This window comes from Neofelis nebulosa, chromosome 1, assembly GCF_028018385.1.
Source record: "Neofelis nebulosa isolate mNeoNeb1 chromosome 1, mNeoNeb1.pri, whole genome shotgun sequence".
NCBI lineage: Eukaryota > Metazoa > Chordata > Mammalia > Carnivora > Felidae > Neofelis > Neofelis nebulosa.
In genome coordinates, this window is record NC_080782.1 from 117262525 (window position 1) to 117288618 (window position 26094).

The window sequence follows — 26094 nt, forward strand, 5'->3', positions numbered from 1 at the left end:
AGAACATTTTAGTCTCACCTCATAAGCCAGATGAAAGATATCAAGCCTCTTAATTATTTATGAGTGGAACTCCAAAACCTTGTGAAAAGTGTTATTGAAAAAAAAAGAGAAAAGAAAAATGTTATTGAAGAAATACCCATTTCAATTTTCATGCGTAGGATTTGAGAAGAAATCAAAAGAGAATAGCTGAATTGAATGCCACCATAAGAAAATTAGAAGACAGGAATACCTTGCTTGGAGATGAACGAAATGAACTGGTGAGTTCTGATCAGAATTAGTTAGTTGGTTAATTAGTTAGTTAAGCATTTCGTTTAAAAAAGTATATATGATGTTGTAGAAGTATAACATAATAAAGAAAAATGCAGAAATGATAAAGGCACAGCTTAATAAATGCACCCAAAGTGACACACCCATATAACTACCACCCAGATGAGGACATGGATTACCAGCAGCTCAGATCGTCCCTTTCTTGTGACTGCTTCCAGTCACCATCCTTCTAGAGATAATCGATCGCTCTACTGAATTCTATCGCTATAAAGGTCCACCACCGGTTTTAAAATGTTTTATAAATGGCACCATACAATAATTACTCTTCTGTGTCTGGCTTTTCTGCCCAGCATTACATTTGTGAAAGTCATTCTTTGTATTGCATGTATAATTCATTCGTTTTCTTATTCTATTTTTCCAATAATACACCATAGTATATTTACTCTTCTATTGTTAATGGACATTTATATCGTTTCTTGACAGTTTTAATGTTAATGGTGCATGTCTTTGGTGAGAAAACATGTTCATTTCTGGTGAGAACTTCCCAAGGAACAGAATTACTGGATCATAGAGTATGCATGTGGCCAGATTCAGTAGGTATTGCCAGTTTTGCACACGTGTTATAGCAATTACATTCCCACCAACGATGTATGAGAGTTATGGCTTCTCCATATCTTTTCCAACATGCACCGATAATTGATCATATTAGTCACTTTGGTGAGTGTGAGCAATAATTTGTATTGTAGGATTTTAATTTTTACTTTCCTTAATACTGAGGTTGAATAATTTTTCACATATCTTTTGGCCTTCTGGGTATCCTTGTGCAAGTTGCCCTTTGTCTTTTGTAAAGTTTTCTTTTGTACTGTCTTATTAAGAATAGGAATTCTTAAATAATTTTTGGATACTTGTATTTAAAATATCTTGCTCTGTGCCTTACATTTTAGATTCTTGATGGTGGCTCTTGGTACAAAGAAGTTATTTCCAGCCTTTTTTTCAAATATATGCATTTTAGGTTATAAATATCTCTAAGCATGACTAGCTTCATCCCATTTGTTTTTTTTTAATGTCATAATGTATTACTATTTAGTTCAAAATCTTTTCTAACGTAGGATTTCTCCTTTGACCCATGGGTTACTTAGCCCTCAAGGCATATTAACATCAAACATCTGGAGATTTTTGAGTTACCTTTCTCTTACTGATTTCTACCTTAAGTCCACTACAATCAGAGAACATACTTTGTATTATTTCTTTTTCTTTTTTAAGTTGAAGTATAGTTGACACACAATGTTACATTAGTCAGGTAGTCTTTGTATCATTTCATTCTTTAAAATTCGTTGAGATTCACTTTTTGATGCTAGCCTCTTCTCATCTTTAGAAATATTCTATGTTCCCATGAAAAGAAGGTATACCCTGTGATCATTGCATGCATTTTGAATCAAGTTCATTAATCTCCTATATCTTTACAACGTTTTTGTGTGCTTATTCTCCCAACAGATTTGTCCATTTCTATTCTTAGTTCTGTCAATTCTGCTATATATGTATTTGAAGTCAGGGTACTAGGTATATATAAATTAAGATTTGTTAAATACTTGCATCATGAATTTTTTTTTTATCTTCTGTAATACTTCTTAAAGTCTTGATCTGATGTTAGTTGAACTACATCAGAATTTTTTCTCTTAGTGGTTTCATGAATAACTATATTGACTTTCAAACTTTATAGCATTTAAACTCTATCTCTTTTTTTAATGTTTATTTTTGAGGGAGGGGCAGAGAGAGAGAGAGAGCAGGACAGAGGATCTGAAGCAGGCTCTGAGCTGTCAGCACAGAGCCTGATGCAGGGCTCAAACTCACAAACTGTGAGTTCATGACCTGAACTGAAGTCAGACACTCAACTGACTGAGCCACCCAGGCATCCCTAAGCTACCTCTTTTAAAAGGAACATTTTTGGGGGTACTTTGGATCTATGGTTACTGATGTATGATCTGGTAGAATTACTGATATCTCCTTTTATTTCTGTTTATCTACATCTTCCATAAATAGCATCTACTAAGTAAATTTAACTATTTAAAACCCCGGGGGGCACCTGGGTGGCTCAGTTGGTTAAGCATCTGACTCTTGATCTCAGCTCAGGTCTTGACCTCAGGGTTGTGAGATAAGGCCCCGAACTGGGCTCCACACCGGGTGTGGAGCCTGCTTAAAAACAACTATTTAAAATCTTTGTCATTGACCTTCGGCAAAGAGACAAAGTTTAAAATAGCAAACCTAGTGGAATAATTTATTTGTCCTTGTATGTGCTCAATATTTAATATGTTTGCTTCAGATACTTGAAGCTCAAAACTCAGGATTAAATGGGGTTATGAAAAATTTTGGCCGTCAATATAAAATGAGTTTTCAAATGACAGTTGGGGAATACTGTTTCAGAATCACACGAGCAGCTTTTTCAAATATTTATAGGTAGCTAAGTCTCCTATCCCAGCACTTCCCAAAACGGAGTCTCAGAAACAGGAGCAGTCTTGTCAGATGGTTCTGACACACCCCACCACTTTTCTTACTTCAGTACCCCTCCCCCAATACATATCATTCAGAATCATTAGTATAAAGTGAATGAACTAACCATAGGAACTTTAATATGGAAATCCATTAGGTATAGAATGAACATAAAATATGCCATCCAAGTGGGAGAGTTTGGAGAGTAAAAGGGATGGGGACTATTAACAATTACCCTAAGACAGCATCCATAAAGTTAGACCAGTGGTTCTCAGCTATAGGCAATTTTGTCAGTACCTGGAGACATTTTTGATTGTCACAACTGGGGGGATGTTACTGGAATCTAGTGAGCAGAAGCCAAGGATGCTGCTAAACGCGGTACAATGTACAGGACATCTCCTCATGGCAAAACCTATCTAGCCCACAATGTGTACAGTGCAGAGGTTGAGAAATCCTGCCTTAGACTAACAGGTGAACCAGAATATGGTCACTCTTAATTACTGGGGGGTATGAATACAATCATACTTTAGCCTAGGCTTGGTGAGAATTAAATGTTCTTAAACATAAATATCAACAGAACTTTGAGAGTAAGTTCCCCCCCACCTTAGTAACATTTTCTTAAAAATAAACATCTTTGGAGCACCTGGATCTCGGGGTCATGAGTTCAAGCTCCATGTTGGGTGTCGAGATTACAAAAAGATAAATTAACTTTAAACATGTAAATAAAAATAAAGAGCTTCAGCATGGTTCAGGAGTCTTAGCAAGATCTCTCATGGGAAGAACAGACTTTGGCAATAACTAGGCTTGGGTTTGGGTCCCGGTTGTACTACTTAGTGATGTGTGATTCATATGAGCTGCTTTATCTTTCTGAGCCAGTGAGGGGTCATTACAGGCCCAGGGAGAGGTGTGAGCAGTGTGAGATTGGGGCTGAGCACAGCATGGTACCTGGACTACAGGAATCAAGGACGTGCAAGGTATGAAGTTGCTCTTCCTGAGCATTTCCGAAAGCAGAACCTTGGCAGCTTTTAAGGTAACACATTGATACAGAGTTGAGAAGACTGTGATGAAAAACCATCAGGGGCACCTGGGTGGCGCAGTCAGTTAAGCGTCCAACTTCAGCTCAGGTCATGATCTCACAATTCGTGAGTTAGAGCCCTGCTTTGGGCTCTGTGCGGACAGCTCAGAGCCTGGAGCCTGCTTCGGATTCTGTGGCTTTTTCTCTCTCTGCCCTTTCCCTGCTCATGCCCTGTCTCTCTGTCTGTCTGTCTGTCTCTCTCTCTCTCTCAAAAAGAAATTACATTGAAAAAAATAGAAAAACCATTAGAGGAAACTGAGATCAAAGCAGTCAGGCTGTTAAATGAATGATGGAAGTGGTCAATCCCAAGATACATGGTGAAGCAGAGAAAAGGTGGCCCCAGATGGGCTTTGACTCCTTCTGCTCCCATATCCACTCTTGCACAAGAGACAAATTGTAACTTATGTCTTCCCAGTTAAAACGTGTGCGAGAAACCGAAAAGCAATGTAAACCTCTTCTGGAAAGGAACAAGTGCCTCGCCAAGAGAAACGATGAACTGATGGTGTCTTTGCAGCGCATGGAAGAGAAGCTAAAAGCTGTGACAAAGGAAAATTCAGAAATGGTGTGTATCAGAGACTCTGAAAAGCTTCAGCTTCTGTCCTTATGTTACTCCAGCAACCTGTCTTATTTGTTCTTTCTCAGTTTGTTTTTCAAATACGATGCCGGTCATGAAAGTTTGTGTTTTCCCTATGTAAGCAAGGAACCTTTAAGGAAGAAAGCAACGTGGGGCTGAATTTTAAGGGGCTTCTAAGTTTGCAGAATGGTTGGAATCTGTACTTTCCAGAATCTCCCAAATACAGAAGCAAACTTTTAACATAGCCCTCAGCCACAGAAACTTGCAAGAATTTCACTAATGTGCTCTTTATAGAACTGTACAAGGGGTACCTCTCGTCTTCTAAGACCTTGCGTAATAGTTGAGAAATAGTTGCCATGATTTGTATTATTTTTTTTTAAAAAACTTTTTAACGTTTATTTATTATTGAGAGACACAGAGAGACAGACCGTGAGCAGGGGAGGGGCAGAGAGAGAGGGAGACGCAAAATCCAAAGCAGGCTCGTGGCTCTGAGCCATCAGCACAGAGCCCGACATGGGGCTCGAACTCACGAACCTCTAGATCATGACCTGAGCCGAAGTCGGATACTTAACCGACTGAGCCACCCACGCACTCCGCCATTGTTTGTATTCTGTATGGACAGGTGATGAGCACATCCACTCCTTAACAGGCTTACAATGCAGCTATAGAGATCTTCAGACATTCCTAGTGATTTTGACTTGTAGCAAATAAAATGTACTTGAGGGTTTTGGTTGGTGTGCAGATGAACCTGAGCAATTTTCACATTTAGCTGGAGCCTCATAAAGTTTCTGCAGATATTTTATGTTAACTACTAAAGTTTGGGGTTTTTTTTTATGTCTTTAACCTATACTTTGTTCTTTTCCACTCCAGAGAGAAAAAATAACATCCCATCCACCCTTGAAAAAATTAAAATCACTGAATGACCTCGATCAAGCTAATGAAGAACAAGAGACAGAGTTTTTAAAACTTCAAGTCATTGAGCAGCAGAACATCATTGATGAGCTCACAAGGGTGGGTCTTGATCAGTCTGTAAACTCTAAGTTGTTCCCAAGGACAAGTAGCCAAGAAATCAACATATGCTGGAAGCACTTGATAATTTCTTCAGATTAGCCCCAAAGGCCCAAGTTTATATATTCAATATATAAATAGTTTGAAGAGACTGTATTCCAAAATTATATTATTAAGCTGTTTTATACATTTTCAATTATAATCCTTAGTTAACTAATTTGACAACATAAATAGTAGCTGCAAAGTACCTTATAAGGACTTTCAAATGGATCCTTATGTGAGTAGAAAGGTAGTGTGGGTATGCCTTCTAATTGCCTTCCTGTATCAAGATTCTGAAGGTAAGAGATGAAATATTTTGCCAACAATAGCAGGACCACATGCCCTTTATTTCCCAATATTTAATTCAGTGTCCAGTACTTATGTGCAGTTTACTATTTGAGAACTGCCCAGGTGGCTCAGTTGGTTAAGCATCCGACTTCGGCTCGGGTCATGATCTCATAGCTCATGAGTTCGAGTCCCTCACACTGCCAAGCCTGCTTGGGATTCTTTCTGTCTGTCTGTCTGTCTGTCTTTCTGTCTCTCTCTCTCCCCCACTCCCTCTGCCCCTCCCCCACTCAGGTGTGCATGCATGCGCTCTCTCTCTCTCTCTCTCTCACAAAATGAATTGATAAACTTTAAATAAATAAATATTTGTTGAATGAATAGTGACCTCGTAATTACATGACACAGTGGAAGTTTCATTCCCCGTGTTCTGTGAATTTAGTACCTACTGAAGTGTGTAGAACAATTACTATTCCCATTTGCATCTGGTCAAGGCCTGTTTTACCATCAGTAGTGGACTAAGACCTTTAGATGCCTTTGGGTTTCCTCTTTGCCTCTTGGTCTTTATTCTGTGACTGACATCTCTGGTCGCTCTCACTTTAGGACCCAGCTGAGGCCTGGAGACTTGAGGAACCAGCAGTGGGGTGGGGGTGGTTAGGCAGGTGTCTGCAGAGAAGGGTGAACAAGATAATTTCCTGTCATTGAAGGAAGAGAAGATTATAACTTCTGTTTGTAACTATTTGTGGTTTACCCTTTGTAAATGGTCTAAGTTCAGTCTATGTTATAAGACATATAGTGTATTAGGGGGATAATCTAAGTGTAAACTTCCCAAGTTTCGGATATGTTGAGGTTGTATGATCAAAATACTTTTTACAAGGCAGGAAATCCAAAAAGTTAACATCACTGACTTTAACCAGACTATTTATAAAACATGTGAAGCACTGTGCCTCTTACTTCACATCCATATCCTTAATAACTCTTAAATCGCAGATTCACTCAGCCAAGAATTTGCTCAGCTTTGAGTATCTAAGGTTAAAGCTAAGTTTCTTACAGGATTTTGACATGTGGAGGCATGTCATCCAGACTTTCAGGGAAACTGTCACTTATTTAATCTACCTTTGAATTTGTACAGTAAATACATAGAGTACTTCGTAGATGAACGCCCAATTCCCAGGATATCTCCATCCATAACAAGAATGAATCAGGAAATCAATCATTATTTCCAGATATTCTTTGAGTTTCCCAGAACATTCCAACAAGAACCACTGTCCCTTCCCACACCAGATGATTCCAATTCAGTAGATACTCCTGTTTCCATCTTCAGAGGCTGCAGGTGAGAACAAGGGTCTAAGAATAGTCAAAGGGCAGTTTTCTGTGCCTTCAACTGATTAAATGCAAAGAATAAAGTTTTTGTACAGTAGTATTTTTTTCAGTACCTAAATATAAAGTAATTTGAAAAATTACTGAAAGAAACTGAAAAATTGTGCTTTGGGAAAATAGGAATGACTCTTTTCAGAGCTACTTAATCTTTAGGTATAACAAAGGATTCTGATGAAGAAGACTGTGCCCTTCCTGATTGGGAGGCTCTCAGATCCACATAGATGATCAAGAAACGTTGTAGAGTATTTTTACTATAAAAATATGTAAGTATATATGGGACACCTGGCTGGCTCCACCAGAGGAGCTTGTGACTCTTGAGCTGAGGGTCCGGGTTTGAGCCCCACCTTGAATGTAGAGATTACTTAAATAAATAAAAACTTAAAAAAAATATGTAAGTATCAAACCTAAAAGTTACCAAAATTACAAAACACAATTTTACTTTAAATAGAAATATGTAATGACTCAGGCAAAAACAAACTCTGTCATTAAAAAAAAAAACAAAACAACCTAGGGCACCTGTGTGGCTCAGTCAGTGAAGCATCCAACTTTGGCTCGGCTCATGATCTCACAGTCTGTGAGTTTGAGCCCCACGTCGGGCTCTGTGCTGACAGCTCAGAGCCTGGAGCCTGCTTTGGATTCTGTGTCTCCCTCTCTCTCTGCCCCTCCCCCACTCACACGCTCTGTCTCTCTTTCTAAAATAAATAAGCATTAAAAAATTAAAAAAAAAAAACACCTATAGGAAAATATGTACCAACTGAACACCTGAAAAGCTTCATCTGTTTTCCAGGACCGAGAAAAGCTCATCCGTAGGAGAAAACATAGAAGAAGTTCCAAGCCAATTAAGGTAATGGGAAAACTAGGTTATCAGGCTTTTGCCACAAACACTGCCAGGGAAGTGAGGCTTGCCAAGGAATCTTCCTGCAAAGATGTGATAAATCAGATGTTCCTACACTGAAGCAAACCATGGGCTTTATTTGCTAGAAGAAAATCTCTTCTCCTGACAGTTCTTAGAAGTCCCCAAATGATTGTGTTATGGATTTTAACCTTTAAAGTTTGCTTTAATATGAGACTATCTGAGTGAAAGAAAGCACTGGGTTTGATGTAGAAAGCAGTATCTGACAAGCTGGAGAGTCAAACTCCAAGAACATGCAAGAGATACATATGATTTAATGCCTCCCAGCGAAAAATATTATTAGTGTCTCATACCCACCCTATAATTGATTAGTATATTTTTATTATTCAGTTGGACAATATTACTGATAAGGGTTTGATTTTTATTATTCCATTATTCACTTGGATAATATTATTGATAATGATTATTAATAATGGTACTCTCAGGGGTGCCCGGGTAGCTCATTCGGTTAAGTGTCCAACTCTTGATTTTGGCTCAGATCATGATCTCGTGGTTGTGAGATTGAGCCTCGCATTGGGCTCTGTGCTGAGTGTGGAGCCTGCTTGAGATTCTCTCTCTCACTCTTTCTCTGTGCCCCTCCTCTGCTCATGCTTGCACTCTCTCTCTTCTCTCTCAAATAAACTTAGAAAAATTATCATTAAAAAATAATGGTACTCCCAATCCACCAATATTTGTATAGCCTCTTACAATCCACAGAGTTTTTTTATTTGATTTTGTTTTTATCAAGTACATCATTTGATTTGGATATGGGATTAGATAATAAGACTTAAGATTTGACAATCTCACATAGATGCCTGGACTTTAGGTTTCTTGATTATATTTTAAATACTGAAAAGACTATTCAATGAATGGAGCCAAATGTTAATGAATATCCCCCCCAAAACTTCAGAAGTGTGAAATAATGTGGGACAAACTTTTATTGGAATTATAGTGTTCATGCCCAAAACTTTTCTTTCATCTGAGAAACACTAAAGGACCCCTGTCTTCTGTGTCCATTTGCACATATGCCAGCCGATGGTGCCTTCATAATATGTTGACTTTCTCCACTTCTAGTCGTGTCAGTAAATATGTACTTTCCCTCCCCTAGAGGCCTGTTTTGGACCCATTTATTGGCTACGATGAGGACTCCATGGATTCAGAAACGTCATCTATGGCATCATTTAGAACAGACCGAACACCAGCTACTCCTGATGACGACTTGGATGAAGTAAGCTTTTCCGCTTCTCTAGTCTTTTGTGATATTGTCACCAAATCTTTCCTTTAAGGTGGGAAAGAAGACTTGCACTTCTAATATCCTGTATGAGCTGCACAACATGATCACATAATAGTGAACCCTTTTGACGTTTTTACCTCTTGGAAAATAGCTTCACCTATGTCATGTAGCCTTTTTAACAACTTGTGTAAACTTCTGTAACTTGAAGACTTTTTTTTTTTTCAAAATAAAAGTCCCTTTTCTGGACTGCCTGGATGGCTCAGTCAGTAGAGCATGCAACTTTTGATCTCAGGGTCATAAGTTCAAGCCCCTACTTAAAAAAAGAAAGTTTCCAAAATTCTTCATCTAGGGAAGGTGTGAACCAAGAAACAAGCTTAGAAGAACAAGCTTCTCGATACAGTTAAAGACAGGGTTTAGCAGAATGTGCCCTGTAGACTACCTTTATCAAAATCCTCTAGGGGGATTTGATCACATTGAAAATTCCTGGATTCTACTGCACAACTCCTGACTTAGGATCCTGTGGGTAGAACCCTCAACTCTGCATTTTTCCCAAAACTCCCTGATGATTGTATTATGTTCTGAAGTTTGAGACGTAAAACTATAAAACTATGTTTTTATAATTTATCTCTGGAAGAAGTTGTGGATTTGAATGTATTAAAAAGAATTGAGACTAAAACTCTAAGTATTATGGACTCACATTTGTATCCAGACTAGATATACGTTCTCATTTGGGTCCAAAATTGACTGCAATGCAAGCCCAAATGAGCAATCATCAGAAGTGTATAAATAAGCAAATGCCTCGGGGCGCCTGGGTGGCGCAGTCGGTTAAGCGTCCGACTTCAGCCAGGTCACGATCTCGCGGTCCGTGAGTTCGAGCCCCGCGTCGGGCTCTGGGCTGATGGCTCAGAGCCTGGAGCCTGTTTCCGATTCTGTGTCTCCCTCTCTCTCTGCCCCTCCCCCGTTCATGCTCTGTCTCTCTCTGTCCCAAAAATAAATAAAAAACGTTGAAAAAAAAAAAAAAAAAAATAAGCAAATGCCTCTTATTAACAAATATTGAGTATTTCTGCAATGTCCATCTTGAAAGTGCATAATTCATGTCTATGTATGCATTTTAAAATTAAGAATAAAATCACACCAAATCCAGTATCAAACATTTACTTCTCCTTATAAAGTGGGAAAATGTTAATATTTCATATTGAACACAGGACCGGAACGTAACATACTTATTTTTTGGCTTTTTTTTTTTTTTCTTGTCACCTTAAGAGTTTAGCGGCTGAAGAATCGGAGCTACGCTTTCGACAATTAACAAAAGAATACCAGGCCCTTCAGAGAGCATATGCCCTCCTACAGGAGCAGACTGGAGGCATCATCGATGCTGAAAGAGAAGCCAAGGTCAGTATCCATCCAGGGAGCATGCTCTGAATTGGCTTGCAGCAGTCACAACATGAAAGTGCTATGGACGTAAAAATATCAATAGGCTAGCTTTCCCGGGATCCTTCTCTCCACTGTGGCTTTTGAACTGTTTCATCTTTTATGTCAACAAACCTTGGATCTAGAGACATTAGAACCAACTTAGATCGATGCTTTTGTTCCTATAAAGATAGTAGTTCTTATGCTTGCTATTTGAAAACTTATATTTTCAAAGCTAGACAATATTGAATTTTGATAATCCACTTTATTTAGCTTCTTTCTTGGGAAAAAAAATACTTCAGTGGTTAGTCATTTTCTTTTCTTAGTTAATAAGTGCACAGCATGAAACTGAAAGCTCACAAAGAATTTTCAATGCCAGTATCTCATTTGATTTTTATAACAGCACCCTAAGGCAGGTATTTTATAAAAGAGGAGTTTAAGGCTCCGAGAGGTTAACTGACTTGCCCAAGATCACACAGCTAATAAATAGAAAACTTGGATTCCAGGTAAAATCTAACTGGGTTACACGTTCTTTTCATTACACTACAACTGCCTCACGGTTTTTAAAAAACCGTTATTTTAAGACACCCCCCCACACACACACATACATATATGCATACAGTACTAATGCTTACAATTTATTGAGTGCTTGCTGTGTTCCAGGCATTGTTCTAAGCACTTTACATACATTATCTCACGTAATCCTAAAACAACCCTATGAGTTATAGGCTATTATTAACTATGTGCTTTTTATAGGAGAGGAGATAATAGCTTAGTAGGAGTTAAATGTAGATTAGCTAGGTTGAAACCAGGATATGTAGCTTAGTTAGATGATAGCTAGGATATGAACCTCGTGTTTCTGAGTTCAGTCATAACCACCATGCCATAACTGCCTCATAGATTAATTTATGTGGGGCAAGAAGGAATATGACCACCCAGTGATTTTGTCTCACTTTCAATTTAGAGGGTCTGTAGTGTGCTGAGGAATGTTGTAAGAACTACTGTTAGTTGTTTAGTGGGACAGGATAGATATTATAATTATGTATTTTTAAATGGAAATATATGTACATGCACATGTTTATACGTAACTGAATAAATGTTTTAAAAAAGAAACCTGTGATTTGGAATAGACAGGCAGGCAATCATTAGAAAGGGAGGTATGTGTGTTCCTTTGTGTTTATGCTCTACTATCAGTTGTGGTTTTCATTTTCAGTATGTTCTAAGCATTCTCACCAACATAGGATTGGTCATTTAAAATAAGACCATACGTCTTGTTTTTGAAGAGGTAATGATGTAGAAACTTTCTCTCATCTCACCCTCTTCTCCAAATAAAGGTTTAGCATTATCTCTGGCCAAAAACAAAACAACTTAATCATTCTCAGCAAAATAGTGTAAAACAAATCAATATGTTAGAAATAAAGCAATAGAGTAAGTTCAAAGTAGAAATGCAAAAATAAAATAGATGAATGAGCATCAGTGAAACAAAAGATGTAATCATTTTGATACACGAAAGAAAATTGATTGTACTCAACACTCATTTGAAGTTAAAATGATTCTTGGCAAAATTAAGCTTAGAATTTTTTTTAACCTGATAAAGGTAAATATAATCTTCATTGTCCAAAGATACATCTTTCTCATCATGAAGAATAAGAAAAGGAGGGATTCCTGGCTGGCTCAGTCAATAGGGAATGCAGCTCTTGATCTTAAGGTTGCGAGTTCAGGCCCAATGTTGGGCATAAAGATTACTTTTAAGGAAGGAAGGAGGAAGAATGGAAGAAAGAAAAAAGGAAAGGATACCTGCCATTGCTGACTTTATTCTACATTGTAATAAGGAACCTATCCAGATAAGACAAGATAAAATATGTGTATGGGCAAAAAGCAAACAAAAAACCCACTAATTTTTCACAGAGAATAAGGTCCTGTGTAGGGAGAATACAAGGGAATCTGAAAACAAATGAAGTCCGATTGCTCCATAGAAGGTCAGTGTCCAGGGGTGCCTGGGTGGCTCAGTCAGTTAAACATCCAACTACAGCTCAGGTCATGATCTTGCCATTCATGGGTTCGAGCCCTGCATCGGGCTGTGTGCTGATCAGTATCCAAAACTGCTGATACACACACACACACACACACACACACACACACACACACACAATACATACATGCATGCATACATCTGGATTTAGATTTAAAGCACAAAGTTGGTTCTGAAAGAATGGTAAGTTTTGGGAGAGGCAACATGAGAGAAAGCTCCCCAGAAGGGGAATTTGTTCAAATAAACAGAGAAGTGGAGGGTTATAAGGCATATTTAGGATATAAGGAGATCACCAGTAAATCAGGGGTGAACTTTGTTGATGAGTAGGGGGAAAAGACTGCAAATATAGTGGGAGTTCTCAAATCTCAGCTAACAAGTTTGAATTTTAACCTGATAATAAAGGGAACATTGAAAGTTTTAAGCAAAAATTTAGACCATAAAAATAGGGTTTTTTAAAGTTCATTTATTTATGTAGAGAGAGAGGGAGAGAAGGTGAGTGGGGGAGTGGCAGAGGGAGATGTAGAGAGAAAGACTCCCAAGCAGGCTCAGCGCTGTCAGCACAGAGCCCCAGGCGACGTTCCCATCTCATGAACTGCGAGATCATGATCTGAGCTGAAATCAAGAGTCAGATGTTTAACCAACTGAGCCGCCCAGGAGCCCTGACCATAAAAATAGTTTTAAAAGGAGGGGCACCTGGGTGGCTCAGTCGGTTAAGCGTCTAACTTCAGCTCAGGTCATGATCTTGCAGTTCGTGGGTTCAAGCCCGTCATCAGGCTCTGTGGTAACAGCTCAGAGCCTGGAGACTGTCTTCGGATTCTGTGTCTCTGTCCCTCTCGTGCTTTCCCTCTCTCTCTCTCTCTCAAAAAAAACCATAAAAAAATAGTTTTAAAAGGATCTTTGGTCATAGAAAAAAGTCGTTTTTCTTTCTTATTGAGTGCTAATCAAGGAACATGAGGGGAGGAAAAGTACTGAACCATTTTACTTACTGAGTTCTGGAATTTTGATTTCACTAGGCTCAGGAACAGCTTCAAGCAGAGGTGCTAAGGTATAAAGCCAAAATTGAAGATCTGGAAGCGACTCTGGCTCAAAAAGGGCAGGTAGGCATTTGATGGCTAGCACTCCTGCAGATGCAGACAATTCAATCTGACCTTCCTCTAAGACCACCCTTTGCATGGGCCGCACCCAGGACACAGCTTGGCTCTCCACAGTGACCTTTCTCACACTGTGTCAGAATGTTCAACTCTGTGTTTCTGTCCCTGGTGTTTTTCTGGCCAGAGTGGAGCCCAGCTACAACAACGAATGAGGCTGGGCAAGAGAGGGAATGCCAGAGGAAGCGGAGCGCTGTACAAATAGCCTAGAGTGGTCATAAGCTGCTAAGACAAAGACCCGCCCCTCAAGCTGCATTCTTTGCCTCTCTGCTACATTTATGGTTCTGCATTTTAATGTTTTCCATCCATATGTATCTAGCCTGTGTGCATTCTGACCCTTTTCACTTTTTGCCTGTGTGGTCACTTCTGAGTCCCCAGAAGGCTGGTCCTGGATTATTCAGACTGAATAAGTTAGAGTTAGAGAGTGACAATGAAGAGGGGGTTCAATTTTCCTGGCAATTTTGGCCCCAATGTTCTAGAGTGAGGAGCTGACGGGGGTGGGTGTCATTTACCAGCCATCAGCAGGCCAACAAACTGGGTGAGAGAAGACAGCTCTGGCAAAGTGGTTTGACACAGGCTCTTTCGTGCCACTCTGAAATGCTGACTACACGGTATTCTTTGTCAAACAGGATTCACACTGGGTAGAAGATAAACAACTTTTCATTAAGAGAAACCAGGAGCTTTTAGAAAAGGTATGTTGGGCGCAACACCCTAGTGGGGCAGAGGAGAAAATGATGAGAGATCCAGGAGCAGCAGGGGGTCCTCTCAGGAGTGGCACAGGGGCTTGGGGGAGGGGAGGCTTTCCCGGTGCTGCACTCTCCTCCGCTGCGTGCTCAACTGCATCCCTGTCACCACCATCGCCATCACTTAGTGGCACGTGTGCATGGCTCTGCGCTGGCGTTGCGCCAACTTGAGAGGATGTGATCTCTGAAGCCTATTGATTTGTTAACTATATATATATATATATATATATATATATGCTGTGAGTGTAGGTACTGTACATCTATATGTATATATATGCACACACCCACACGTGCACACATCCTATGTGGTTGTCCATCTACAAAAAACACACTGTGATTAGGACTTGTTATTTTGTGCAAGGCACTGACAGAATATAACTCCAAGAACATGCTGCACCCTAGCATAGACTGTGTTCTCACTCTTAATCATTTTGCTAATCTTGGCTATTTATATATATATATATATATATATATATATATATATATATACACTTTTTTTAAATAAAGAACTTTTTAAAAGATGTATCCAAGGTATAAAACAGCATGTCCAGGAAGTTGTTCAACAAATCAAGATGCAAAAGCATGGTTTAGGCCTAGTACATATAATTAATTCGATTATCTGAACACAGGCTTTTGATCGGGGCAGTGAAATACAACAGAGATCATTTTAACTTCAAAGGTGGTTCTTTCCATCAGTATTCACCTTCCATAAATCTAGTGAAAAGATTACAAAGTAACTTTAAATTATTCTTGAAAAAAAAAAAAAACCAGAATTTGAAAGCCCATTTGAATAAGGGAAATAATTCTGTTGGTTCATCCAAAGGTTAAGTAGAAATTACTTTAGGATTTTTTCTGCCAATATTCACTAGCCGTGGCAAGTTGAAAATTAACCATAACACTCTTGTAAACATGCAAAGGGAAAGAAGATGCTTGTCCTCCCTCCCCTCTGATCTAGCAGTCCTTACCCTACCTCACTTTCTGAATGAGGAGAAACAGAGCAGATGGATAGAAGGCGGGTGGGTATTCCAGGATCAAGAACTGGTACTCTCAGAGAGGTGAGGGGTCCCTGTGAAGAAACTTCATCACACATCGGCCCTGGTCTCTGAATTGCAACCCAAGATCCACTGACCTAACTGCTAGTGCTATCCACCAGAATCAAACATCTCCTCAAATATCCCTTCTCTGATCCAAATTCAAGATTCTAGGTAGTAGAATCTCTTTTTGTTGTCTAAGTCAACTTCTAGTAGTCTCAGAGATGCCCAGTAGTAAGTGTTATTACACTTCTTTATCACCTAAAAAATAATTCTCATTATGTCTTCTGTCTGATTCCATTTGGTCTTGATTTCTTGGACTACAAGGAGAATTTGAGGGGCTCAAGCTTCTAAGAGTAAAAGAAAACCAAAAATGATAATAAAGCTAAACATCCTACTTCAAGTGTGTATACTTGGGGAAGTAAGATTCATCCTATGATAAAAAGCCCCTGGGTTTTTGTTTCTAAGTTCAAGATTTTAAATAGTTACTGTGCCTAAGGGTCCACCCACACAGCTTAAATATCAAAGGCAGCCCTGAACCTATTACAGATCATGAAAATTTTCTGAGCCCTTGTAGATATGGGCCTGTCTTACAGGGTGAGGCATATTTTACACAACTAACTTAATTCTATGCTTCATCAGGTTATAGACGTCGTATAGGAAAACAGAGGGAAAAGGTGTAACTTCTAAATGGGTAAACAAAAGAAGCCTCTTCTGGTAGGGGATATTAGAGTTCTGTGTTCAAGGAAGAATAGGATTTCCTCACATAGGAAAGGAAATGGGGGGAGCCTCTTTTAGGCAGAGAGATGAGCAAAGATATAGCTCCTGGCATAATCAGTCCATAGGGTAGATAGGAATTTCTAGATTCTTATGTGTGATCACATGTGAGAGTGTGTGTGTGTGTGTGTGTGTGTGTGTGTGTGTGTGTGTGTGTGTGTCTAGAGATGACAGAATATTTAAGCCTGGAAAGCTAGGTGTTTGAATTCCATATTGACAAGTTTGGCTTTATTTTATGGGTAACTGGAACCCCTCAAAGTTTTGTATATGATCAGAGCTATTTAGGTAAAATTTCTCCAACCGTTTGTAACTCCAGAAACAAGAGATGTCAGTGTCCATGATTTACCCCATTAAATTTAGTCTTAGGACACTGTCCCTGACCCACAGCAAGAGCCTAATGAGTACTCGCAGATTCACTACTCACAGGGTCCCCAGACGTTGTCAATGAATGCGTGTCATCTTGTCTCATTTTCCTCCATGACACAAAAAACTCAACCAAAGGATAACTAGGAGGAAAGCCTAAGACTTCTTTTGCTCACATCTCATTGGGATTTTTTTTTCATGGTCTAGATGATTTATTCACCACGTAAACGAGTGCTCTCCATGCTTGCTTTGCTAAGCTGTAGACGGTGTTTGCAATGTTCACCTAACTTGAGGATTTACTTTATTAGATAGAAAAACAGGAGGCAGAAAATCACCGGTTGCAACAAGAACTACAGGATGCCCGAGACCAGAATGAGCTGCTGGAGTTTCGAAACCTAGAGCTAGAAGTAAGGCAATGATGATAATAATGATAATAGAAATACTCATAACAGTTAACATGACATGCACTGAACACATTCTGTGTGGGAGGTGCTGAATTAAGCATTTCTGATGCGTACTATCCTTGGACCTCAACGACCATAATCAGGATTTTATAGATGAGGCAACCGAGGTTAAACAACTTGCCCAAGACCTGTGACTATAAGTGGTGAAACACTGGCGCAAGTCAGAATTGTCTGCTCAGAGACTGTACTTTTCAACACTATTGCCTTTAAGAACAAGACTAATGAATAATTTTTAAATAATTTAAATAATAGATATCAAACTTCATCAATATTTCATTGCTTCTCAATAATCATTTCCATCCTTCATTGAATTCTGACTCATAAAAATGTTACCTCAAGAACAGTATTTCAGACTGGTATATACAAAAATATTTTGTTTTAGACACTTGAATTTGTGAGTAAACTTTTAAATCTATAATGTACTTATGAAAAAGGCCAAAAAGCAAGGTAACTTGTTTAAGGAAATACCTTGGCTAACCTGGCCAAATTTCTGTCTTTTTTATTTTTTTTTAAGTAAAACATATCAATAAAATCAGATTTTTATTTTATCACACAGAATCTGGCCTAGTGGGGTGCCTCTCTGGTTCAGTCAGTAGACCACGTGACTCTTGATGTCAGGGCATGAGTTCAAGCCCCATGTTGGGTATAGACATTACTTATAAAAATAATCTTAAACACACACACACACACACACACACACACACACACACACAAAACCTGACTTTTTTTGGGTGCCTGCGTGGCTCCATCAGAAGAACGTGTGACTCTTGATCTCGAGGTCATGAGCTCTAGCCCCACATTGGGGATAGAGATTACTTAAATATATATTTTTTTAAAAAAAGAATCTGGCATAGGGTCTGGCTGAATGTATGTTGATATGTAAAAGGTAAGAAATTTCCCATTTGATAGCTCTGTTATTTTGCCAGCAGCTTCTTTTTGAGATTTTTTCAAATTAGATTTAGATAGAGTTAGTGGTTGGTGCTCCTCCGTCAAGAAGTGTTAAGTCATCTTTGGTAGCCCACATATCTTAATCATAAAGCTTGAGTAGACTGAATATGCAAAAGGCTGTTAGCTGCCATAAAACTTCATGGTCAAAAGACCATTCTCTGTGACACCTGAAAGCTCTAAATATTCATGTAGTTTAAATTGGAACTTCACTTCCTACATTTCTCTGATCAAAAAGCTTGCAAGACTGAATGACACTATAAATTCTTCTACCATACTTCTTAGTTGATTTATCTCTTCTTTTCCATTAAATTTAAGCATGAACATCTTGAGTTCAATTTTTTTTTGCACAATGACATTGATAAACTGGAAGAGTATAAAGAGAGAACACAGACAACTGGTTTAGCATTTGATCAGTTGTTGATTTTTGTTTTTTAATTCCCATATACTTTTCACTGTATTTCAAGGAAAGAGAGAGACGATCTCCTCCATTTAATCTACAAATTCACCCATTCTCAGATGGTGTGAGTGCTCTACAGATCTACTGTATGAAAGAAGGTGTCAAGGTAGGCAGACACTCAATTTTTTATGTTTGTAGTAAGTGGCAAAACTGGGAACTGGAAAAGGGGAAGTTGTTCATGACTTGTTTTTCAGTCACTGGATGTCATTTTGATACAAACTATGTAGATATTGAAAATAGCTGCACCTAGGGGTGCCTGGCTGACTCAGTCAGTAGAGTGTGCTACCCTTGATCTTCGGGGTCATGAGTCTGAGCCCCACATTGCATGTGGAGCTTACTTAAAATATTTTTTTTTATTTATTAAAAAGATGTGTGACAGATGTATGAATGGTTAATAGAGAACACAATAAACCATGATTATTTAGAACACAATAGCATAAGGAATGATGCAAATTCAGTTATTAAGATAATTAACCTTCATTATCTAGGGGAGATACTAAATAAATTCCATACTTCAAGAAACACATTTCAAGGATACCAGATAAAAAAGTGTTTGTCGAGTCCCTTTGTTGTGCTGTTCTAAGTGCTGTGGGACTCATAATCTTGGAATTTGGTGCTGGAAGGGACCTTGAAATCATCCGGTCCACCCTCTCTTTTGATATGTTTCATCTAGGGAAGATTTGTCTTTTGGAAGGATTTATGATTTGTAACATATTGTTCATTTAGATAAAATGTAATTTTATCTTTAGGGATATCAGAATACATTTTAAACATTAAGTTTGAATGGAGGTGGCTCCATCTCCTGGAAAATATATTATCCCTTCAATGTAATGAAATCACATGGTGAATATCTATCCCAGAGGGAAAGCTGGGATGCCTCCTGCTACTCCTGGTCTCTCCTTGACCTTGTGCATGGCCCTTCCTGCTCCCACCCCAAGCTGCCAGATAATACCTGCTTTCATTGCTTTCTCTCTACCTATGAGATTGAGCTAGACCTCCCCCTTCCTGGTGGAAGGAAAGGATATACCGCTATCTGAATGTGAGTAAGAGGAGAAAGTGGTACTAACGCAGTAAAAAGTGGGAGGAAAATTGGGCAGTAAAATTGTGTTTCCTTTGTTTTCCATCCTGAACCTCTTTCATGGTGTTTAAATTTCTGGCCTTCCTGGGCTGCACAAAAATTTGTCAACCAGAGCCATGTTTTTGTTTTGTTTTGTTTTGTTTTGTTTTTTATTCAGCTCTTTCATGGAGTTCGGCTACTTCAAACTGTCTCAAGAAATATAGTTAAAATGAGCTGTTTTTCACAGCATGAAATTAATGCTAAAAGATGGAATGTGCTGTATTTTTTTCTATGTGGCAGTCAAAATCTCAACCAGGTTAGAATTCCATTAATTAAAATGAAATTGGTTGATTATATTTATTACCTGTTAGTTTTCTTTATACCTAAAATTTATTGCAATTGAAAAGAAAATGGCAATTATCAGGAAAAAAAATTAATGAAAGAATTCCAAGTCCTTATTATAAACTAGACTCTTTGATATAGAATCTCTTATCCTCAAGATCAGGAGATATTTTGCAGCTTGAATTTGAGAATGAGCCATTAAGTAGTTTTCCCAGGTTCACGCAACTTGCAAGAAGCAGAGTGGAAACAAAGCCACATGTACCTGATTGAAAACAACCCAAGACGCATTTGTGTCTTTAACTTGAATGTATCTCCTTGATATTGCAGGATGTGAACATCCCTGATCTCATAAAGCAGCTTGATATCTTGGGTGATAATGGGGTAAGTAATGAGTTGATTAAGGGCAGTAAAGATACGAATTTGTCCAATGAGAAGCAAGAAATACTTGCCAGTCATGTAAAATAATAGCAAATGAGATACCATGTTCTCTTAAGGATGTGGCTCATGGAAGAGAACCAGTCATGGTTTATCAAACAAGTTAGTTGAGGGGTCCTAAGGATCTCTGGAAGGTAGTGGCAGAAATGGAAACTGGTAAAGTCCTTTTCTTCGCTGGCTGGTTTCAGGTTTGAATGCCGACCACATCTGCAGTGATTAAAGCTAATTACCTTCTCACTGTTGCTTGGAGCCATCCAGCATGAAATTAATCAGTCATGCAGTTGCAAATGTTGCTAAATACTAGGGTTGGTGGCAGCCCCATAAAAATGGACCAGGAAACTATAATCTCTTTTCTTTCTAAAAACACCTTCCAGGCAGGGTCAAGGCATATTAATTCAGTGGGAGGACCATTCATTGAGATACTAGATGAATGATGCATATGCAGGTTGAAAGAGTCACACCATCTTTTTTTTTTTTTTTTGCCTTGAAAAATTATCAAAGGAGAGAACAGAATCAATTAAATCACATCAAACGACTGTGAAACAAAATCAAGTCCGTTTTAGAGATATAAAAAAATCACATTTAATGTACTTTTTACATGTTTTGGATGAACATTTTGTTAAGAATTGTTACCAAGTGAAATAGAACAGTTGTTAACCTTCATGCATGCATAGGCAAGAGTATCTATAACAGGCAGTAGGCAGTATTTTCTGATAGTGTAAATATTGTGTCTTCAGCTTATTTTCTTTTCTCTCTCTCTCTCTCTCTCTCTCTCTCTCTCTCTCTCTTTTTCTTTTCGACAGAACTTAAGAAATGAAGAACAAGTGGCCATAATTCAGGCCAGCACTGTGCTGTCCCTGGCAGAAAAGGTAACACATCATACTAACATTCAGATCATCTCAGTGTCTGGCTTAACCCCTAAAGACTAGGGTAGGGTTGAAGGACATTCTCTTTGCACATGACTTTGTGTTATTGAATACCTAATAAATGTCTTTTTTTCAGGGTGATGCAACCCCAATAGAATGGGAACACACTAAAGAAAAGTGTGATTTGGGGTGGGTGGATAATTCTTGCTTTGTAGTCTCTTAAAAAAATGTATTTCTTACAAAATGGAAAACTTTCTGGATTATATTATCCACACAGTCCCTCCCAAGCTGGGAAACCAATAGAGGTTTTTGTTGAGAGATGGTAAACTAGAGAACCTGGCTCTTTTTATGGGCTTTTTCCTGGGTGTGCACATAGCAGTTGTTCCCAGATGATTCTGTAACCTGGCGGTGGTTCATGGCTAACGATTCAGAAAGTCCAACCTGGGGACTGTCAGCTGAGCAACACTGAGTGTGTGCTCTGGCCCCCTTATGTCTTAACCTGGTAAATGGCAGGAAGAGAGGAGGAAAGAGCCAATCGGAGAAGCCGGAGAAGTGGCTGTGTTCAGGGTTCCTTGAGAATCAGCACATACTTGAAGAGGGAAGGGCTGCTATAAAATAAAAGATTACTTAAAAATTATTAAAATAATCCCTTTTTTGGATACTGATTGAGGGAAACCAAGTGGGGGGGGGGGAGACATTTTGCTGACACCTGGGGAGATTTTAGTATGGACCAGGTATCAGATAACAAAAGGAATTATATACATGTGAAATAGTACCTGATATTTGCTTTTTAAAAAACTTAGTTCCCTTGCAATTTAATTACAGACCCATCACTTCCCCTCTCCACAACACATTAATAACCTTGCATTGTCCCTAACATAAGTTCCAGAATCTAGAACTTGCCAAGAGGGTCCCCAGGTCTGGCTCTTGCTTGCTTCTCCAGGATCCCACTGGTTTCTTTGGTCCCTAGCTGAGTGCCAGCCATATACAAATCCTTTTGGTGTCCCAGTCTTCTCTGTCTCTGTTTCTCTCTCTCTCTTTCTCCATCTCTATCAGTATTTCCATCCCTTGGTCCTTAGGCTGTTCTCTTTGCCTAGAAGTTACTTTCTTCTTCCTTTTCTCCCTTTGTGTGGCTCAATCATAACCATTAGGCATCCCCATACATGGGTAGCCTTCTTCTTCACCTAAGCCCTGTTAGGTATTTTTTTCTCTGTATTTCCACAGTGACCTGTGCATCTGCTACTATGGCTTTTAACAACTGTAATGTGCCTGCTTGTTTTTTGTTGTTGTTATATGCCCCACAACTACCTACCACTAGACGTTAAACTCCATGAGGGCAACTATGGTATCTGTTTATTCCACTTTGTTTCCCTAGTTCTTCACAACAGTCCAGCACATCTAACAGGTGATCAGCAAGTATTTACTGAGGGAGTGAGTAAGCGACTTTGTGAGTGTCCACAGGACAGTGTTCCAATGCCACGCTGATGAAGAAAATACAGTTTGTACTCCCATATCTGCTACATTTATTTGGCAGCAATAGCCAGTGTCGCATTCTATTGGACTCATGAAGGGCTACAATTCTTTATTGAAAGAAAAGTCACCTTAATTTAGGGATATCAAGAAAACTTGGGCCAATTTCTGTAAAAGGCAAGGACTAGGATGTGAAGGAAAGATTAGGGAAATGGAAAAGAAAATAGGAATAGGCTGGGGCGCCTGTGTGGCTCAGTTGGTTAAGCATCCAACTTCGGCTCAGGTCAGGATCTCGAGGTCCATAAGTTTGAGCTCTACGTCGGGCTCTGTGCTGACAGCTCAGACGTTGGAGCCTGCTTCGGATTCTGTGTCTCCCTCTCTCTGCCCCTCCCCGACTCATGTGCGCGCGTGCTCTATCTTTCTCTCTCAAAAATAAATAAACATTAAAAAAAAGAAAGTAGGAATAGGAAAAAGTAAAGGAAAAATGGGTCTGTGTGCCTCACATTTACTTAGATTGATGGAAATTTTCTTCCATTCCCTGCCCTGTGTGCATGCGATGCAACTTGAACTTAACCATAATTAACACTTGCATAGTGCTTTGTTTGTACCTGGCACTTCTCTTGATACTACTGTTATAGATGAGGAATCTGAAGCACAGAGAAGGCAGGTAACTGCCCTAGTCACACAGCTAGAAAATGATGGGGTCAGGATTCACACTCAAGCAGTCTGTTCCTGGAGTCCATGATCTTCTTCTCCACTGCACCACAATTCCCCTCAACCATTCTATTGAAAGCAGGAAGTGCCCTTTACAGACCCTGTAGGAGCTGATCTCTTAGCCCTTCAGCGAATTAGTTCACGCCTCCACTTACCTCCTTTGCAAGACCGGTATGAGGGTTCAGTTGAACATTTAGAGTGATGACAGTGTGCTTAGCACTGAAGGGATAAGTGAAGAACCAAATGCACAAGATGCAAACCTGTCTTTAGAGTGCTCATAGTCTGTGCAGTTCACAAGTTAGTGTTGCCTCCTACCTTTGGGATTTACAGATGAACATGTCTATCTCCAAGTAATTCTAAATGTCAGCCTTGAACTTATGAATACCACAACCTTGGATAGCATTCTGCTGTCTAGGAGTATAATTGATAACCAGAGATTGAACATAGACAAATTTCCAACAAGGAAATCCTATTGTGACTTTGTGTTAATAAGAGTAAGAGCAGTAACCTTAAGTGAGAACATGTTATGGGCCAGGTACTGCACAAATGTCATTGTTCTCCCAACCATCCTAAATTTATCCACTGTTTTCATTCTACACATGAGGAAACTGAGGTGCGGGCTATTCAGTAACTTGTGTCAAGCTTCACAAGTCAGAAGGGCTACAAGTCAACACACAAGTCTGTATCTGAAGCCCATGACTGAACTGCTTTAATTTACTATACTTAAAAATACGGTTTCTCAATGATAAATGGGCAGTAAGTAAAAGGCAGCATTTTAATAAAGCTTGATGGTCTGCACTTGCAGAGACTACCCATGATTTCGGATGGAAATCTGTTTCAAGGGGAGGCCACGTGTATGTACAAGAACCGAGAGAGTAGGTCCTCAGTCTCCCTGTGCATTTATTCTTTCCCCACATTTCTTATAGCTCAGAGGCTGTTGGACATGGTGTCGCCTTGTGAATGTCAGGCTTTAGTATGTAGAAAAAATGCTCAGGGCACCTGGGTGGCTCAGTCGGTTAAGCATCCGACTTTGGCTCAGGTCATGATCTCGTGGTTTGTGAGTTCAAGCCATGCATCAGTCTCTTTCCTGGAGCCTGCTTTGGATTCTGTGTCTCCCTCTCTCTTTGTCCCTCCCCTGCTCATGCTGTTTCTCTTTCTCAAAAATAAATATTTTTAAAAAATGCTCAGTGCACCACATAATTTATCACAGATAAACTGAAATGAAATCACTAGTATTGAGGCAAATTCCTAACAGTGTAGATGTATAAAAATAAATGTTGGGGTGCCTGGGTGGCTCAGTCATTTGACCATATGACTCGATAACAGCTCAGGTCATGATCCCAGGGTGGTGGGATCAAGCCACAAATCGGGCTCTGCACTGAGGATATAGACTGCTTAAGATTCTCTTTCTCCTTGGGGCATCTGGGTGGCTCAGTCGGTTGAGCGTCCGACTTCGGCTCAGGTCACGATCTCACCGTTCACAGGTTCGAGCCCCATGTCAGGCTCTGTGCTGACAGCTCGGAGCCTGGAGCCTGCTGTGGATTCTGTGTCTCCCTCTCTCTCTCTGCCCATCCCCTGCTCAATGCTCTGTCTCTATCTCTCAAAAATGAATAAATGTTAAAAAAAATTTATATTAAAAAAAAAAAGATTCTCTTTCTCCTTCTGCCCTTCTCCCTTGCTCACATGCTTTCATCTCTCTCTCTAAAATGAATGGATGAATGTTAACCAAGAACTAGAATTATTGTGTACCCAGTACATGCAGTACATTGTGCATAGTGTCTTCCATTAATTACATCCTGTAATTCTTCAAATTATTAACCCTATTTCACAGAAAAGAAAGTTAAAGCTTAGAGAAATCAGATAACCTTTCAAGGCTACACAGCCATGAAAATCCTGGACTGGGATTAGACCCAGGGTACTCTGCCTGTAGAACCCCCACAATTATTACACCCAGTTGCCTCCTTACGGGATAAGCTGATATTTAACTTGGGAGAGACATGTTATAATATGTTCTATTAAGCAATATATGTGGTAAGCTTATTACTCAAAATCTTATTCAATCTTATTATTCAAAATCTGATTTTACTCAGGGTGTTGATCAATGTTAACGTCAGTGCCATATAACAGAATGATATATTCTAAGTGTTAGGAAAGGTAAGTTTTTTAATGTGATTTAAAATGCCTCCACTCAACAAAAATGATTCTTCAACACTTAGCTGTAGTCAGTTTCATACACTGAAAAATGACCATTTCTCCAGCCTCACCTGGCCTTCTGACTTTCATTATGTTTCCCCCAACCACGAAGAATTGGATATCTCTTCTGCTTGGAACTTGCCCGTCATTTTTGCCTAATCATCTTTGACTCAAAATCGTCATACTCTAGCGCAGTTGTCTTTTCCAAGAAAGCCTCCTATGATGTTTTCTAATGAGCGCAAAAAACATGTTGGTCTTACTCACCATATAAGCCCTTGTACCTAGTGCAGTGCCTGACACATGGTCGACATCAGTGAATGCGTTTGTTGAGTGAGTGAATGAATGAATGAATGAATGAATAACTCTATTTCCTGAACTAAGAGATAAAACGCACCGAGTTTCCACT

At 39.2% G+C, this 26094-nt stretch overlaps 1 protein-coding gene across 6 annotated transcripts in view; it reads left to right on the forward strand.

Annotated features, from left to right (window-relative positions):
* JAKMIP2 (janus kinase and microtubule interacting protein 2) overlaps positions 1–26094 on the forward strand; it is a 179649-nt gene that overhangs the window by 125438 nt on the left and 28117 nt on the right. For 4 of the 6 annotated variants that reach the window (XM_058732559.1, XM_058732561.1, XM_058732562.1 and 1 more), the window contains exons 5-16: positions 159–257; positions 4245–4391; positions 5274–5414; positions 7900–7956; positions 9113–9232; positions 10502–10630; positions 13694–13777; positions 14458–14520; positions 17051–17149; positions 18619–18717; positions 20338–20391; positions 21249–21314. In XM_058732559.1, the coding sequence (XP_058588542.1) occupies positions 159–257; positions 4245–4391; positions 5274–5414; positions 7900–7956; positions 9113–9232; positions 10502–10630; positions 13694–13777; positions 14458–14520; positions 17051–17149; positions 18619–18717; positions 20338–20391; positions 21249–21314 (1158 nt within the window). The remainder of the gene's footprint in view (positions 1–158; positions 258–4244; positions 4392–5273; positions 5415–7899; positions 7957–9112; positions 9233–10501; positions 10631–13693; positions 13778–14457; positions 14521–17050; positions 17150–18618; positions 18718–20337; positions 20392–21248; positions 21315–26094) is intronic. The other 2 variants (XM_058732564.1, XM_058732565.1) reach the window with 1 other exon arrangement.